Below are 13,949 nucleotides of genomic sequence, written 5' to 3'. Positions count from 1 at the left end.
CACATTAATGAAATGAATCTTTGTAATGCTTTCTATCTTCTATTTTCCTTCACGCTTCTAGAGCCCCATCTGTCATAGCAATATAGACCGAGGCTGATGAGACATAAACCTTGTAACTGCGAAGTTGAAATCTTGCCAAACCATTTGTTTGACGAGTCATTACCTGAAGACTCGACAAAAAGAAGACCCACGAAAATGATGACAATTCTCTTCATCATAGATGCAATAGAGTATGAGAGAGCATGGATCGAACCAAGCAATATGAACGAAAGTGAGCTCTGGCAAAAATGCGATAATGAATCCAACACGATTAAAGTAAGAACAAGCACAAGGTCCTGGGTGCTCTCCAAAGTTCCTTTGAAATGCGAAGGGTCTCCTATACTGTGTAAAATGTTGAACAACTCGTAAATGACGAACCCAGCAAAGGAGAAAATAAATCCAATCACGGATATATAAAAGATGACGGTAAACTTATCAGGCTTTTTCGTGAGCCTGGTAGGTGCAAGTTTGGCAAACGGATTTGTGTATGTTCGGCCCTTTTGGTATTCATTAACATACCGACTGTGTGCCTGGGCTTGTTGATCGAGTTTCAAGTCCGACATCGAATACGGAAGAGTACCTAAGTTCGACTTGCTCTCAAAATGATTTGAAGAAGGCAGGCCAAGTGGAGCGGGACTGGCAGGCCGACTAGGATCTGTGTTCAAAACTAAGGACGCGGGGTTCGCCTTTGTTCGAGAATCCCATGTTATTAGCTCCTTGCCATACATTTGCTGACTTGCCATAAACACAGCACTCAACGCACTGTAAATTAAGCCCTCCACATTTTTTCCTTCAAACGAGCTGACTAGCACAGACTGCTTTTCCTGCTTGCTCTTTTGATCTGGATCGACCAAAATCATCATTATTACACCTGCCAAGAGGGGGGTTAGCAGAAGGTATGTCAACATAGGAATGTGTACTCCGTATACTACTCTGTAACCAAAAACCAAGAGCATGGGACTTAGCGCTTTCATAGTGGCCACGGTTGCGACCGGAATCAACAGAGTGGCGCTTAATGAGAAGTATTTCAGGGCAAACTGAAGCAATCCCAATGGGAGAATCTTCAAGAACATTTCTTTGCTGATTATCGGCCTGTTTGCATCTGCTGGAAGTGTATCTGGAGGAAATAGGCTCTTGAGTTGGGGAAATATTCGCAGACTCTGAATTAGACTATAGGACAAGATACCTCCAATGAGAAACTGGGCTGAAGAAAGAAGGAAAGGGTATGTCATCTTTTGTAAGATAACTTTAGTCACTTGAGACGTGAATGACAGAACCAGGTACCATGCTAAACATAAAAGCAAAGTCTTGATTGAAATCGGAGGTAGTATGGATGCCATTGTATCTTCTATTTCTATGTTTCGAGGAGTGTAAATGTATAACGCTGCAAAATTGGCTCTATCTGCTTGCTTTTTCCTCTTCTATAGAATGGCTGTTCACTCCTATTTGTTATCTAGTGGATGCTGGACCTTCATCAATAAGGTGAGGTGTCCTGTCTATATAGGTGCTATATGTATGCGCAATTTCTAAAACTAGAAAGTATACACGCATCCCGCAGAATCACCAATGATGACTTGAAATCTGCCACGATTGATCTTCTCCTCGTGGTCTGTTTCCGATACCTTCAAGGCTTGCATGCATGATACATCTCCCTTTATATGGGACTTGAGATCAACCTCTTGAAGTATAGTTAGCTTCCAATCTTTGAGTCCAACTGTCAACTCGTGTATCTGTAGATTTTTGCCTGCTGTGGCGTAGCAAACGAAAACTACTTCACTAGACCAGTACTTATGACATAATTCCTGTCGAGGTGAGTCAATCAATGCATCGGAAAAACTGGCAATTGATACGGCAGAAACTGGACCTGGTGCGATCGCTTTTTGTATGATCATATCGCCATTCAAGGTGTAAAGAGTGAGTATGTTCGAGTACATGGTGCTGTAAACGGTACAAATATTTCCCGTATCATTTGAAATAGAAACATTCACTTTGACATGATCAGATGAGGTTGGAGAGGAGATTTTTCTCACAAACTTGAACCGTGTGAAATCCCAAAGAATCATGCATCCATCGGTATCGACACTAAGGCACACCTTAAATGTTTTGCTATAATGAAACTGGTGAATAGCACTGAAATGACCCCTTAATGTATGTTGATAGAGAACACTTGTTGTCGGTTTTAGGGTGCACTTCCATACATGAATAGCTCCATCAGACGAACCAGTGACAAATCTTTTGTTTCCAATCTGGGCCAAAGTAGTTATGTTTGCAGAATGGAGGTTCATGAACAAAACTGTATTGATAATCAAGGACCCACAGAAAAATTTTGACTGCAGTGGCGAGGGCTTTCTTATAAGGAGATCATCTTCTGAAGAAACACACCATGGTCTGCCAATCCATTTGCCTGTCTTGGAACTGATTTCCAATTTTGCAATTGGTAGATTTAGTTTGGACTCAAACGACAAATTCGGTTGATTTTTGTTCAAATCAAGTAGCGTAAGATACAAACTGGGAAGATTAAGAATCTCTTTTGCTGGATGAGGCTTGATAAACAATTTAGCTGGTGTTTGACCAAAATTGTTAATCATTCCAATAACAGCTCGCTTCTCCAAGTCATCCTTAATATGATCTAGATCAACAGCACCCTCATAGGACAGATGATGAAAAACGTTAAGTGCTTCGACAGCTTCTGGTCCGCTTTGTTTGTAACCAAAAATCAAATCAATCCACTTGTGCAAGTTCGCGGAAACGTAAGGACTTTCAAGTGCTTCCCTATTTTTAGCGATGAAAATCTTAGGATCGCCCTTTGCCCATTTTGGTAAAGCAACGTCACCAATGGACTCGCCACTTTGAAGTTTTCCAAATTCAAAATTATTGATATTGGTTAAAAATTCCGGGAGGTAGAAGAATTCGGGAATTAATTCACGAATATCCGTTGTATTGTCCCTAGAGGCCGAATCCCAAGCTCTCTCGATAGAGTTGAAAAGTCTATCCGCATGGTCAAACTTTCCCCCTTGCAATAATAGATACGAGTGGACGTAAGGTTTGAGACGGATTAAATAGGATGCAACAATCATCGCTGAAGAATAATGCGTACCATAGTGAAAAGGAGGAGTATTTGGATCATTGAGACTCAGCAATGCCTCATATCTCTCTCTAAACTGTTGCGCTCTATCAGCTGTTTGAGCCCCCATAGGCTTTGAAAGGTCTCGGAAAGATTTGGGGTCAGAAAGGTCCAACTCTTCACTCTCATAATCAGCAATAACCCATGGAAATACTGGATACTGTGTTAAATCATTAAATGTTCTTCCAGCCATAGTATTGAGGGTCATCAAATAGTAAAAGTTAGACATTTCCCCCATCCTCCATTTTTTGGTGGCTGATAGCGATGATGGACTGTTAAAGTTGTGTGAGAATGCCGCAGCCAACCTAGACGTGGAGAAAAGTCCTGAAAATGAGGACAGACCTGAGTTATGCAGAAGGTTCGATGATACTTCCAACGTGGTTGCAAATTCTTTATCCAATCCTTTCTTCGTTGCATACGGAGATAAGCTGTTGTGGATGGAATCTCTCTGCTTCGACGACAAGCAGGTGATTAGAATACTTGCACCATCATCGAAAAACATTTCCAAAGCAAGATCCCGCAACAAAAATTTTCTTCTTGATATGGAGCCAAGGGAATCCAAGCTCAAGCTGCTCACACGATGCGACTTAAGCCCAGTTTTGGTCGTGGCCTTGATTAACTGAAGGTATGGGTCACGCAAGTCTGGAGACGCCTCATCTATATCTACCACGTTCCCATCTGAGCAATGGAAGTAGTTCTCTATCAAGTATAAGTGAGTGAAGCCCAAAATCATCAAACTTTCCACTGCATCTAGACCATTTATCCGAGAAACATTCCACAAAGCTTGAATTTGGTCACCCATGTACAAGCTGCGAAGGACTTTTCTGTTCCGATCTTCATAGACAGAGACTGCGTTTTGCTCTTCATTATCCACAACTTCTTCGCTGTCATCGAAATCGACGTCTAAAGTCCCAAGAGTGATATCTGATAAATGTAAGGAGTCTAATCCAGATTCTGAAAATGCAACCCCACAGTCATCGAAATCATTTAGTTCTGCGCCTTGAGTAGATATAGGCTTTAAGGGTACGGACACATTGTAAGTCAACTTTTCTGAATCAGCAAGTTGTGCTTCAACAACTAGTAGTTTTCTCATTCTATCAACACCTTCAATGTAATCCAAAATGTAATCGCTCCTCTTAGCGAAAGAGCCAAAAAAGGATCTAAATATTTCCATTTTCATGGAGTTGAACAAATTAAGAGATATCAGGTCATTCTCTTGTTTATCCAGTAACTCTCTATTGAAATTAGTGAGCTCAGTATTTATCGCCAGCGTTCTGAGTGTTTCACAATCCTTTGTAAAACTTTTGATGTAAACATCATTCATGTAGCCTAACCTGCCGCCATTGTTGAGCATTACCGAGATCATATCTATCACTTTCAATGTACCAGTTTCCTTTAACTTTGTTACTCGAAAATGGAATTTTTTATTGAAAATGTGTTTCAATGTCGGAAGTTTTTGCAAGTGCCTAATCGATTCTTCATCATTTTTCGAAATCAAGGTATGAAAAAACTCATTAACAACTTCATTCGAGTTAGCATAATCAGATACACTGCAAATTTCATTAATAACATCGTCAAATGACTCCTGCCGGCAAATGTAAGAGGTTCTCATGAAATTCAAAAAATGTTCCGAGAAAGCCACTTCATTCACAACTTGAAGTTTAAGGAAGTTACCCATTAATAGTTCGATGATACTTGCTAAGTACGAGTTTGAAAGGATCCCATCCTTCATCAATATCACTTGCTTAAGTAAGATCAGCTTCACTCGTTCGTCAAATTGCTTTGCGAAGTTATTTTCGATCTCCTCTTCTTCTTCTTCTTCTTCTTCTTCTTCTTCTCCCTCTTCTTCTTCCAACGTCCCCGTACTGCAGTAAGAGAGCTGCGATAGCTGAATTACAATTGTGCGTCCCAAAATTGCACCTAGTTTGTGAGAGTTATGATCGGTCCTGTTGTTGGATGCAACTTCAAGTACCGCAACAATGCAATCGCTAAAGGTTTCTAGATCTGTAGTGCTAACGTAGAAGTTCGCTTCCACGAACTCCTTATAGTGGTAGTAGATTAAGTCCAAGATTCCATCAAGAAAGATCTTCTCGTTGAAAATGAATTTTGAACTGCTCATGTATTCGTTCACGTGTTCAAAGATTTTGGGAAAGATTGAGTCCAATGCAATCTTTGTGGTTATGTCACTTAATGACCTTAACATTTCTAGAAGCTCTTTCATTTTGGAAAGCTTTGCTATGAAAATCTGGCTCAAAACTGACACAAACTTCGCAGTGCTCAGCTCAAATTCCCGAACTAGAGACAGCGATAGCCATGTAAGAGAAAGCCGTAAATGGCCAAGGAGCTCAAATGCTCCTTCAAGCCATTCCTTACCAAAAAAGAACTTCTGTAAAGCTATGGAGTTCCCGTTCCCAATTTCGATCATATCTGCGTATTGATTGATAAAATGCAATACATTGCTAGATAAATGGGAAATTTCCTCATGGGGAAATTCAGTTGCTTTCGATCCTTTCATAGGAGAGCTGGGAACACTCAATATTCTTCCGTGCTTCAGACTCAAAACGTACATTCCTGTAAGGGCCATGTTATTCAAAATAAGCAAGAATTCAGGTATGAGGAGCTTGTTAGGTTTCGCAGTCAAAGAATCATCCTTTGCTAATTTAACAAGAGATATATCTGGATTCATTGGACCCTGAACATCATAACCAAAACTGGCTTCAAAAAGTAAACATGTTACTTCGTCGGTATCCCACCAATTTTTCAAGAAATGGGTAAGAACATTAAGGCCATTGTTACCATGGAAGAATCGCTTGATAATATGAGGTCCTAAAACTCTTAAAAGCTTGGCCAAAGACTGCAAACCGCTGCAAACAACTCCTTTCGAAAGCTGTGTATGATCATTCGGGTAACTCAACAATAGCAATATCCAGTGAATGGTAATAGACCTTGAAAACTTCTTGAGAGATTTAATCGACGATGAAGGTTTGCATAACTCGTCCGTAAGGGTTTGAAGTGCAGATACGCCAATTTCTCGGGAACCATATTCAGCCGTATGGAATAATGTAAATATGATGAACCTTGAGATGGAACGAATCGTTTCAACGCTCACATCATGACAGATTACTGTATTCAATGTCGTTGATAGATGTTCAATCTCCTCTCCCAGCATCTTTCCCTCTAGTATTTGAAGTTTGATGTGTTGTATAAGCCTTCTCAAAAGCTTCATTTTTGAAAGCTGCTTCACATTGAAAGTAGCAAACTTGCCTTTACTGATTAAAGCTTGTAAATGCGCATGGAGAATGCAAAAATCCGAAGTGCCTGAGTAGAAGTCTAGGTTTAGGACAAGTGAGCGATAAGCCACAGAATTGTATATGAGTGACTCTTGTTCGTTTCCTTGACGGCAGCCGACAAACACCAAAAATCTTTGCAAAAGCCCATGACATCTCTCAAAAGCAGAAGTCGCAGGAATTGAAAGTTCTGATGATTCCCTGTCGCTAAAATAACTAGTCGTCTTTGTCTCGAAAATCAATTTTGGATTGAAGTTATCTTTAAAGTAAGAAAGAATTATGGCCAAAATGTCATAGCCATCATTATTCTCGAACTCCTTATCAAGCCTCCAGTCACTCAAAAGACACTCTAAAAGTAAATCAACTGATTGTAAGAATATCTCGTTCCTTGTCTGAGCTGATCTGTATTCAGCTTTTGTGAGAACTTCAATCAAGGTCAATAGTAGCCCAGAACCACCTAATGAGTACAAAGCGCCATGTATACTTTCCGATTGATGTACAAGAACTCTCAGACTTGATGCGTTCTCCATTTTTTCCAGGAAACTAATTTCACTTGTATCAAAGCGAATATGAGACATCTTAGGCATGGACTTGAATAATACATTCACTATTGTCTTCTTGTCAGCAGTGCCATTGCTAGAATTTTTTGTTGTAGAGGAAAAGAATGGACCTGACTGTTTTGAAGGTTTGAATTTTGAAAGTCTGGCGTGAGAATTTGAGTGAATGATATCGTTTACCTTGAAGCCCATCTTAACCAATGCTTTGTGACTCATATGATTGAGAATGCTGATAATGTTCTCACGAGAGAATTCCTTGTAATTCCAATTGTAGCCGATTCCTAAGCAAAATATCAATGCAACCCATTCGTAAGAAAGGTTCAGGTTGAAAATAACCAAATCTTTCAAAAGCAATTCGTCTCTGTTAACTTTACCGAATTCACTCGATTCCAATACTGGGCCAATACAGATTGAGCTCCACTGCCCAATCATTTCAGACAAAGGAGAGCAAGGAATTGACTCACTATACTCGCCATCGATGAACAAATTGAGGTTTTTCTCTTGATCATACGCGAGACCAAGATGAATGTATCCTTGATTTTCATTTGGTGAAGCTTCAATGATGTGGTTAAAAGCGAACTGTATTCGAGAACCGTTTGCAACGCTATGTATTTCGATCATCACCTGCTTATAATCGACTAGTTGGATTTTTAAAATTGAAGAGTTCCCGTCGGATGCATTGGCAAGCAGAAATAAAGTTATGACTGGAATCTCATCAGCAGCTCTTGTCTGGGGAGCTGGTTGGTTTACTTTAAACCAAGTGACGATAGAGATACATTTCAGCAGATGCATGTCGGCTGTAAGCGCTAAAGAAGCCGGCTTCTTGGTAAAGCTGTTAAAGACGTAGAAGCTAAAATGGGAAGCATTCCGATTGAAAGTCAAGTACAAAGTGGTCAAAAGTAGCTGCTTGGTTTGCGTTTTGATTCTAGACGAATTCGAAAGCAAAGGGAGTATAATGGCCTTCAAAACCTTGACACCACATCCGAGTTCGAGAAATGCAACCAAGAAGCGAATTTTTTGAGCTGCTAACCCACTTTTCGTGCAATAGGTTTCAGGTTCAGTTGCTTCTGCGTGCTTAACGACCTCATTGACTAAAATCGGGAGTGAGTTGTATCGATAGAGTTGGATTTTAGCCATATAGGAAAATGTTGTCGTTTGGATGAGTAGCTCATAGATCAAAAGCTTGAAATCATAGTATACTGAATCATCCAACTCATCAAGGGACTTTAGGCACTTGACAAGGGCATCTTTGTTGGAACGAGCAAAATAGATATGCGATTGAGGAAACAGTAGAATGACTTCTTCCAGAACGACGCCCACTAATAACGAACTCTTAGTGGCACAATCGCTGAGCTCTGTTTGCCAATTACATAAGAGCTCAGTGTTGATGGAGAAATTCGTTAGCACTTCACGGGATAATAGATGTATCAATTGGATGTCTCGCAGTTCGTCAGCTGGAGGCCCAGAAATACTGGTACTCAGAGATGACATGATGCAAGTGTGGAATACAAAGCCTCTTTTTAAGGAAAAATGTGCTGAGATGTAGAGGTGAATTTACACGGGTCGGATATGATATTTCGCCGCTCAAGACTGGGGTAAAAGCTAGTCCCAGTCAGGATAAGAAGATCACGTGCGCAATGGCAAGTCTGCTTGCTGTTGACATGTCCTTTGAGCCAAGTGGCCGAAAAACAAAAAAAAAAAAAAAAAAAGGATTGAGCGAGAAGTATTCACTAAGTCCTGGTCTATCTTCAAAATACCGAGACCTCCGAACGAAACTCCCCTTCATTCACGAGCTGAAAGAATACTGGATAGCCGCACTAGCCTTTCGCACGGCATCTACACACTACGCGAACCACAGACTCTGTCAGTATATTAGATTCTTCAGCTCCAGCTTGTTCATACTCAATGAGCGAGGAGCTTCAAATACCGCAAATGGCTCTGCATGCCTCTTCTGACCAGACCGAGCCTCCTCACATTCCTCCGGTGGAGCATGAGCCTTCGCCACCGCTGGCTGGTGATGCTGTGGATAATGCCAATGTCGATATTGCTCTGTTACAAGCCGAATGGCGTCGGCTAATGGACACAAAACCGGTAGATGGCGATGTATGTTATGTTATACCACGCGATTTCATTCAGAGGGTACTTTCTCCGACCGATTGCGCTTGTCTAAAGGATTTTGCATCTTTCGTGGGAAAGTTGGACAACACGCGGATTCTTGATGCAGCGGGGAACTTGTTTCCACTCGGAGAAGAGAAGGTGGAAACAGCATTCGTGTCACCTGAGTTGTATCGTCTGTTCCAATGCCACTTTGGCCTGCTTGGGCCTCCAGTAATTCGCAATGTATTGGTTGATGCAGAAGGTAATGCGGTTTTGGAAAGATTTCCTCCGTATTTTCTTGTCCACACATTGTGCAAAAACGCTCCAACAACAAGAGCAATCTCACATATTGGAGGCTTAGAATCCCATTCTAAATGTGCATTTCTGCTCTCGCAAACCAAAACATTCAAGGATTTGGTCGATACAATTCGCAATCTCATGAACGTTGACAAGAACTCAAGCTTAAGAGTCTGGTTTATCACCACTGACAATGTGGAAGAATTGTCAGCAAATATTCCTGTCTCGTCTTTCATCAACAAGATACAGCATAAGAAAATCGTGACGCCACAAGTCATGACGTTTCTGTTACAAAGCCAGGGTATACGCTCCTCCAGGCTTCATTTGGTGGTGGAAGTAAGTGAAAAATCCAGCAAGAAGTTTATTTTGGATCAAGCCGTTGCTTCGACGTCCCTTTCCCTGTTCGACATGAATAAAATCACAACGACTGGTGGCAACTTGGGACTATCCAATCTCGGTAACACTTGCTACATGAACTCTGCTTTGCAATGTCTTGTTCACGTTCCCGAAATCAACTTTTATTTCTTCTATGACTTGTTTGAGAAGGAGTTGAACAGAAGCAACCCCTTGGGGAATCTGGGCGACGTAGCAGTTGCATTTTCTAATTTACTTCATAAGTTGTTCGATTATCCTGGGAGCTCGACAAGCCTGGTTACGCCTAGAGAATTCAAGTACACAATTGGTCGTTACTCATCTATGTTTCACGGCTATCAGCAACAAGACTCTCAAGAGTTTCTAAGCTGGCTTTTAGATGCTCTTCATGAAGATCTCAATCGAATTTATGATAAACCGTATTGTGAGAAACCAGAACTCAAAGATGAGGATGTGGAGAATCCTCAAGCAATCGTGGACTTGGCCAAAGAATGTTGGAATCTACATAAAAAGAGAAATGATTCTGTGATTGTTGATCTCTTCACAGGAATGTATCAATCAACATTGCTCTGCCCGGTATGCTACAAAAAGTCTGTCACTTTTGATCCTTTCAATGATTTAACTTTGCCTTTGCCTGTTAACAAGAAGTGGTATCACGAATTTACCATTGTCGATTTGAGCGGCTCTTATTTAGACTCCTTCATTATGAAACTTGAAGTTGAGCTCTCTAAATCCTCTACGTATGAAGATTTGGTGGCTTACTTGAGTAAACATTTGGGTGTCCCTCGAGATTTCTTGTTCCTTTTTGAGATTTTCAGGAATTTCTTTTACAAAGATTTTCAGGAGGATAACTATCAACAGTCATTTTTGCCCATCAATGAGATTATCGGTGACGATGATGCCATCTTTGTGTATATCATCCCATACACACCTGATGATCGAATCATTCCGGTGATCAACGTTGCGAAAGATGAGGATAGGTCGTATGATATAACGGAACCATTTGGTATTCCGTTATTCATAGTTTTGAACAAGCAAAGCGAATGCTCAAGGTTGCTGCAGATCGAGAAGAAAGTCTCACTCATTGCGAACCGTTTATCTACGGCCAACAGTAGTGAAATCAAATCACAGGCAACCATCGTGGGGGGTGAAGCTAGTGACGAAGTGATGACTGAAGCATCTGAAACGTCACAGGAAGAGGCTAAGGAGTCTTCGGCCCTGATAACCGATAGTCAAAGCGACGCTAAGTACGATATAAGGTATTACAGGGAAGGAAATCCAAAATTCAGTCTGAGCTATCGCAGGCATGCCCGTCATCATGTGGGTCAGCCGGAAAAGAATTTTGCGGAAAAGATTTTGAATATACCGCATGAGAGACCACATTTTAATAATTTACCACTCTTGATCGAGGCGTTTCTGAAGCCACAACGTCAAAATCTGAGGCTTAGTACTGAAAGAAGCGATAGTCTTGAACCCAAGTTGGATGATCAAAACCCCGATGCAAACTTGAAAGTTTTGAGTGATGATGAGGATGGTAATCTTTGTACTCCTTCCATAATAGGAGATGATGAACAGCGTCTGATTGGTGAGAACACTGACAATGAAACCAATTGGGATAATCTTGATAGTATGTTTTCTTCAGTTGACAATTTACCACCAATTGAAAATTCTAAATCTGCTGAAGGCACTTCTGAAAAAGATTCAGATCCTGAAAAGAACGAAATAGACGGTATCCTCCAAGGAAATGAGCTTTTAGTGATAGATTGGAAGAGCCATAGTTACCAAGACTATTTCGCGGATACGGATAAACGAGCATGGGAGAATCTTGATTACGTTTCTAATCCAGAGTTAGAGGAGAACAAACGCAAGCTTGCGGCGCAGCAGAGAACAACTATTTCCTTGTATGACTGTTTACGGAATTTCAGTACGCCTGAGGTATTGGGTGATCAAGATTTATGGTACTGTCCTAGGTGCAAAGAGCATAGAAGAGCTACCAAAACTATTCAGGTGTGGTCCACCGGCGATATCTTGACATTTCACTTGAAGCGCTTTCAGAGTGCACGGTCATTGAGCGATAAAATCAATATGGTTGTTGACTTCCCCATTGAAGGTTTAGACATGACAGATTATGTGACTTCCAGTCAAATCTCAAAGCAACCACTCATATATGATTTGATTGCCGTTGATAACCATTATGGTGGATTAGGTGGAGGTCATTACACTGCCTCGGTCAAAAACTTTAGAGACAACAAATGGTACTATTTCAATGATAGCCGCGTCACTCCATTAGAAGATCCGAAGGAGTGCGTGACTGGAGCTGCGTATTTGTTGTTTTACAAGAAACGAAGCAGTAATCAATTTGCTGGAGGAGAGTCAGTGGGGCAATTTATTGATAAGGGCCGCAATGAATTTGAGCAAAAATTGAGTAAACTCAAAGACCTGTTGCTTCAAGTCACAGAAGAACTTGGTTTATACAGAGAACAAGAGGCCGTAGAGAGTGCAAACCTGTTAGAAGTGGAAAATAATGAGGAAGAAGACCTCTATGAGGATGCTGAAGATGATCTACAGAAAGTGCCAGCGCTTGCATCGGCGAAGAAATCTAGATCTCCAGTCACAGAGCAAAACATGAAATTTGAGAACCAGCGCAAGCAAAGGCTAATTTCGAAAGGCTCGGACCTGCCTCGCTCCGTGAACATCAACTTGAATTATTCTTCATCTACGTCAAACTTAGCTTCTCCTGGTGGATCTACCGACGATGAGAGAGATGTGTGAGAAACGAGATCCTGTGGAAACGTATTAAAATTATACTCTTCATTCTTATAGATAATGTACACACAAGATTAAACTTTCTTCAAAGCTATTGCTCTGCTGTTAGAAATCGCAATAGCTTTTTGTATGGTTTCCAAAGAGATATTAGCCCCACCACCGTTTATGCTGACATGCTTAAGCTTTTTCCCAGTACTAACGATTGTCATTTGTGACTCAGCACAAAATTCCTCGGCCTCGCCCTCCAAATCAGCCAAAAGAACAGACTTGTTTGCTTCCTCCTCGAGCTCTATTAGTCCAAAGCTCGATGAAATGCCAATGTCTTCAAGCGAAAGGTTAACAGGCTGTGCAAGGGCCCAGTTAGAGTCGATATGGAACAACCCTGAAGACTGGTTTAAATGGCCAAAGTTCTTCCGCGAACGGACTGGCACTTTCACGTTAGGGTCAATACCAGATTCTGCCATGTATATACGAGGTAACTTGACATTTTGCAAAGCGCACATCAAGGAATGTTGCACAGCGTCGAAAAGTGGGCCCGAACGCGAGAAAACCTTGATGTGAGCGTACAAAGCGTATTTGTACCTCTTCTGTGTGATATTGATGGTGCTGCTGAGGCTTTCAAGGTCTGTCTTATCCATCGAAGAGTCATCGGGATACACAATGGAAGTGGTGTTGCTCGCTTCGTCGGTGATCTGGTATCCTGGCACCATTCGAAGACTGGCCAGGGGCAAGATTCGCAGATAAAGAATGTGATTGTACAACTTCTGTGAGAGTATCATCTCCTCGTCACTAGGAGCGCCACTGCGGCCACGAGCCACCTCCACCACTGGATACACCGATGAGTACAGAGGGTTCCCAGTATCAGAGGCAAGAAGCTCGTCTGGTCCACTCAGTTCGGTAATTCCCATGGTGATTTCGCACAATATGTGTGTGTTGCCGTTCTTCACCGTAGACAGCCCCACAACAATGTTTGGCCCATAACTATTGAGTGTACCTGGCGATGCCAACAATGGGCGAAATTCTTCAAAGCCACGCAAGCAGGGGCGAAGACCCAACAGCAAATGGCGTTGAAGAGATACATCGGGTGCGATGCGTGCTAGGACATCCGGAGGAAACACCGCGTGCTGTGGAGGTTCGGACATGCTAGAGAATATTTCTTCAAGATGGAGGCTGATGAGATGAAGCGAGCATTCTTGGATGTATGGTCACGTGATCAATCCACTCAAACGTTTGGCTATTCATGGCTGCTTTTGGCTAATTGGGATGGTTGTCATGTGGGAATGTTACTGTGTTTTTGTCTACGATTTCCCTCTTTTTCTGCCAAATACGTGTTTGGTTTGGAATTGTGTCCAATGGTTCCACTATCTTCACACTCATACGGCTGTGCAGGACTACATACATGCTGAAGGT

At 41.6% G+C, this 13,949-nt stretch overlaps 4 protein-coding genes across 4 annotated transcripts; 1 reads left to right on the top strand and 3 right to left on the bottom strand. All coding sequences in view use genetic code 12, as the record gives it.

Annotated features, from left to right (window-relative positions):
* Positions 1-32: 32 nt before the first annotated feature.
* On the bottom strand, positions 33-1,379 carry FOB63_002677 (Triose-phosphate Transporter family protein; the record flags this gene model as incomplete). The annotated part of the gene is made up of 1 exon (XM_002616274.1): positions 33-1,379. The coding sequence occupies one exon, from the start codon at positions 1,377-1,379 to the stop codon at positions 33-35; it is 1,347 nt and encodes a 448-aa protein (XP_002616320.1).
* Positions 1,380-1,571: 192 nt separating this feature from the next.
* BPH1 (Bph1p) lies at positions 1,572-8,498 on the bottom strand (the record flags this gene model as incomplete). The annotated part of the gene is made up of 1 exon (XM_002616275.2): positions 1,572-8,498. The coding sequence occupies one exon, from the start codon at positions 8,496-8,498 to the stop codon at positions 1,572-1,574; it is 6,927 nt and encodes a 2,308-aa protein (XP_002616321.2).
* Positions 8,499-8,912: 414 nt separating this feature from the next.
* Positions 8,913-12,545, top strand: FOB63_002675 (putative ubiquitin-specific protease; the record flags this gene model as incomplete). The annotated part of the gene is made up of 1 exon (XM_002616276.1): positions 8,913-12,545. The coding sequence occupies one exon, from the start codon at positions 8,913-8,915 to the stop codon at positions 12,543-12,545; it is 3,633 nt and encodes a 1,210-aa protein (XP_002616322.1).
* Positions 12,546-12,613: 68 nt separating this feature from the next.
* Positions 12,614-13,681, bottom strand: FOB63_002674 (exosome non-catalytic core subunit; the record flags this gene model as incomplete). The annotated part of the gene is made up of 1 exon (XM_002616277.1): positions 12,614-13,681. One exon carries the CDS (start codon positions 13,679-13,681, stop codon positions 12,614-12,616), a length of 1,068 nt encoding a protein of 355 aa, XP_002616323.1.
* Between the last annotated feature and the right edge of the window lie 268 nt (positions 13,682-13,949).

This window comes from Clavispora lusitaniae, assembly GCF_014636115.1.
Source record: "Clavispora lusitaniae strain FDAARGOS_655 chromosome Unknown tig00000078_pilon, whole genome shotgun sequence".
NCBI lineage: Eukaryota > Fungi > Ascomycota > Pichiomycetes > Serinales > Metschnikowiaceae > Clavispora > Clavispora lusitaniae.
The sequence above is the reverse complement of the archived record's forward strand: the minus strand, read 5'-3'. Positions and strand labels throughout refer to the sequence as shown.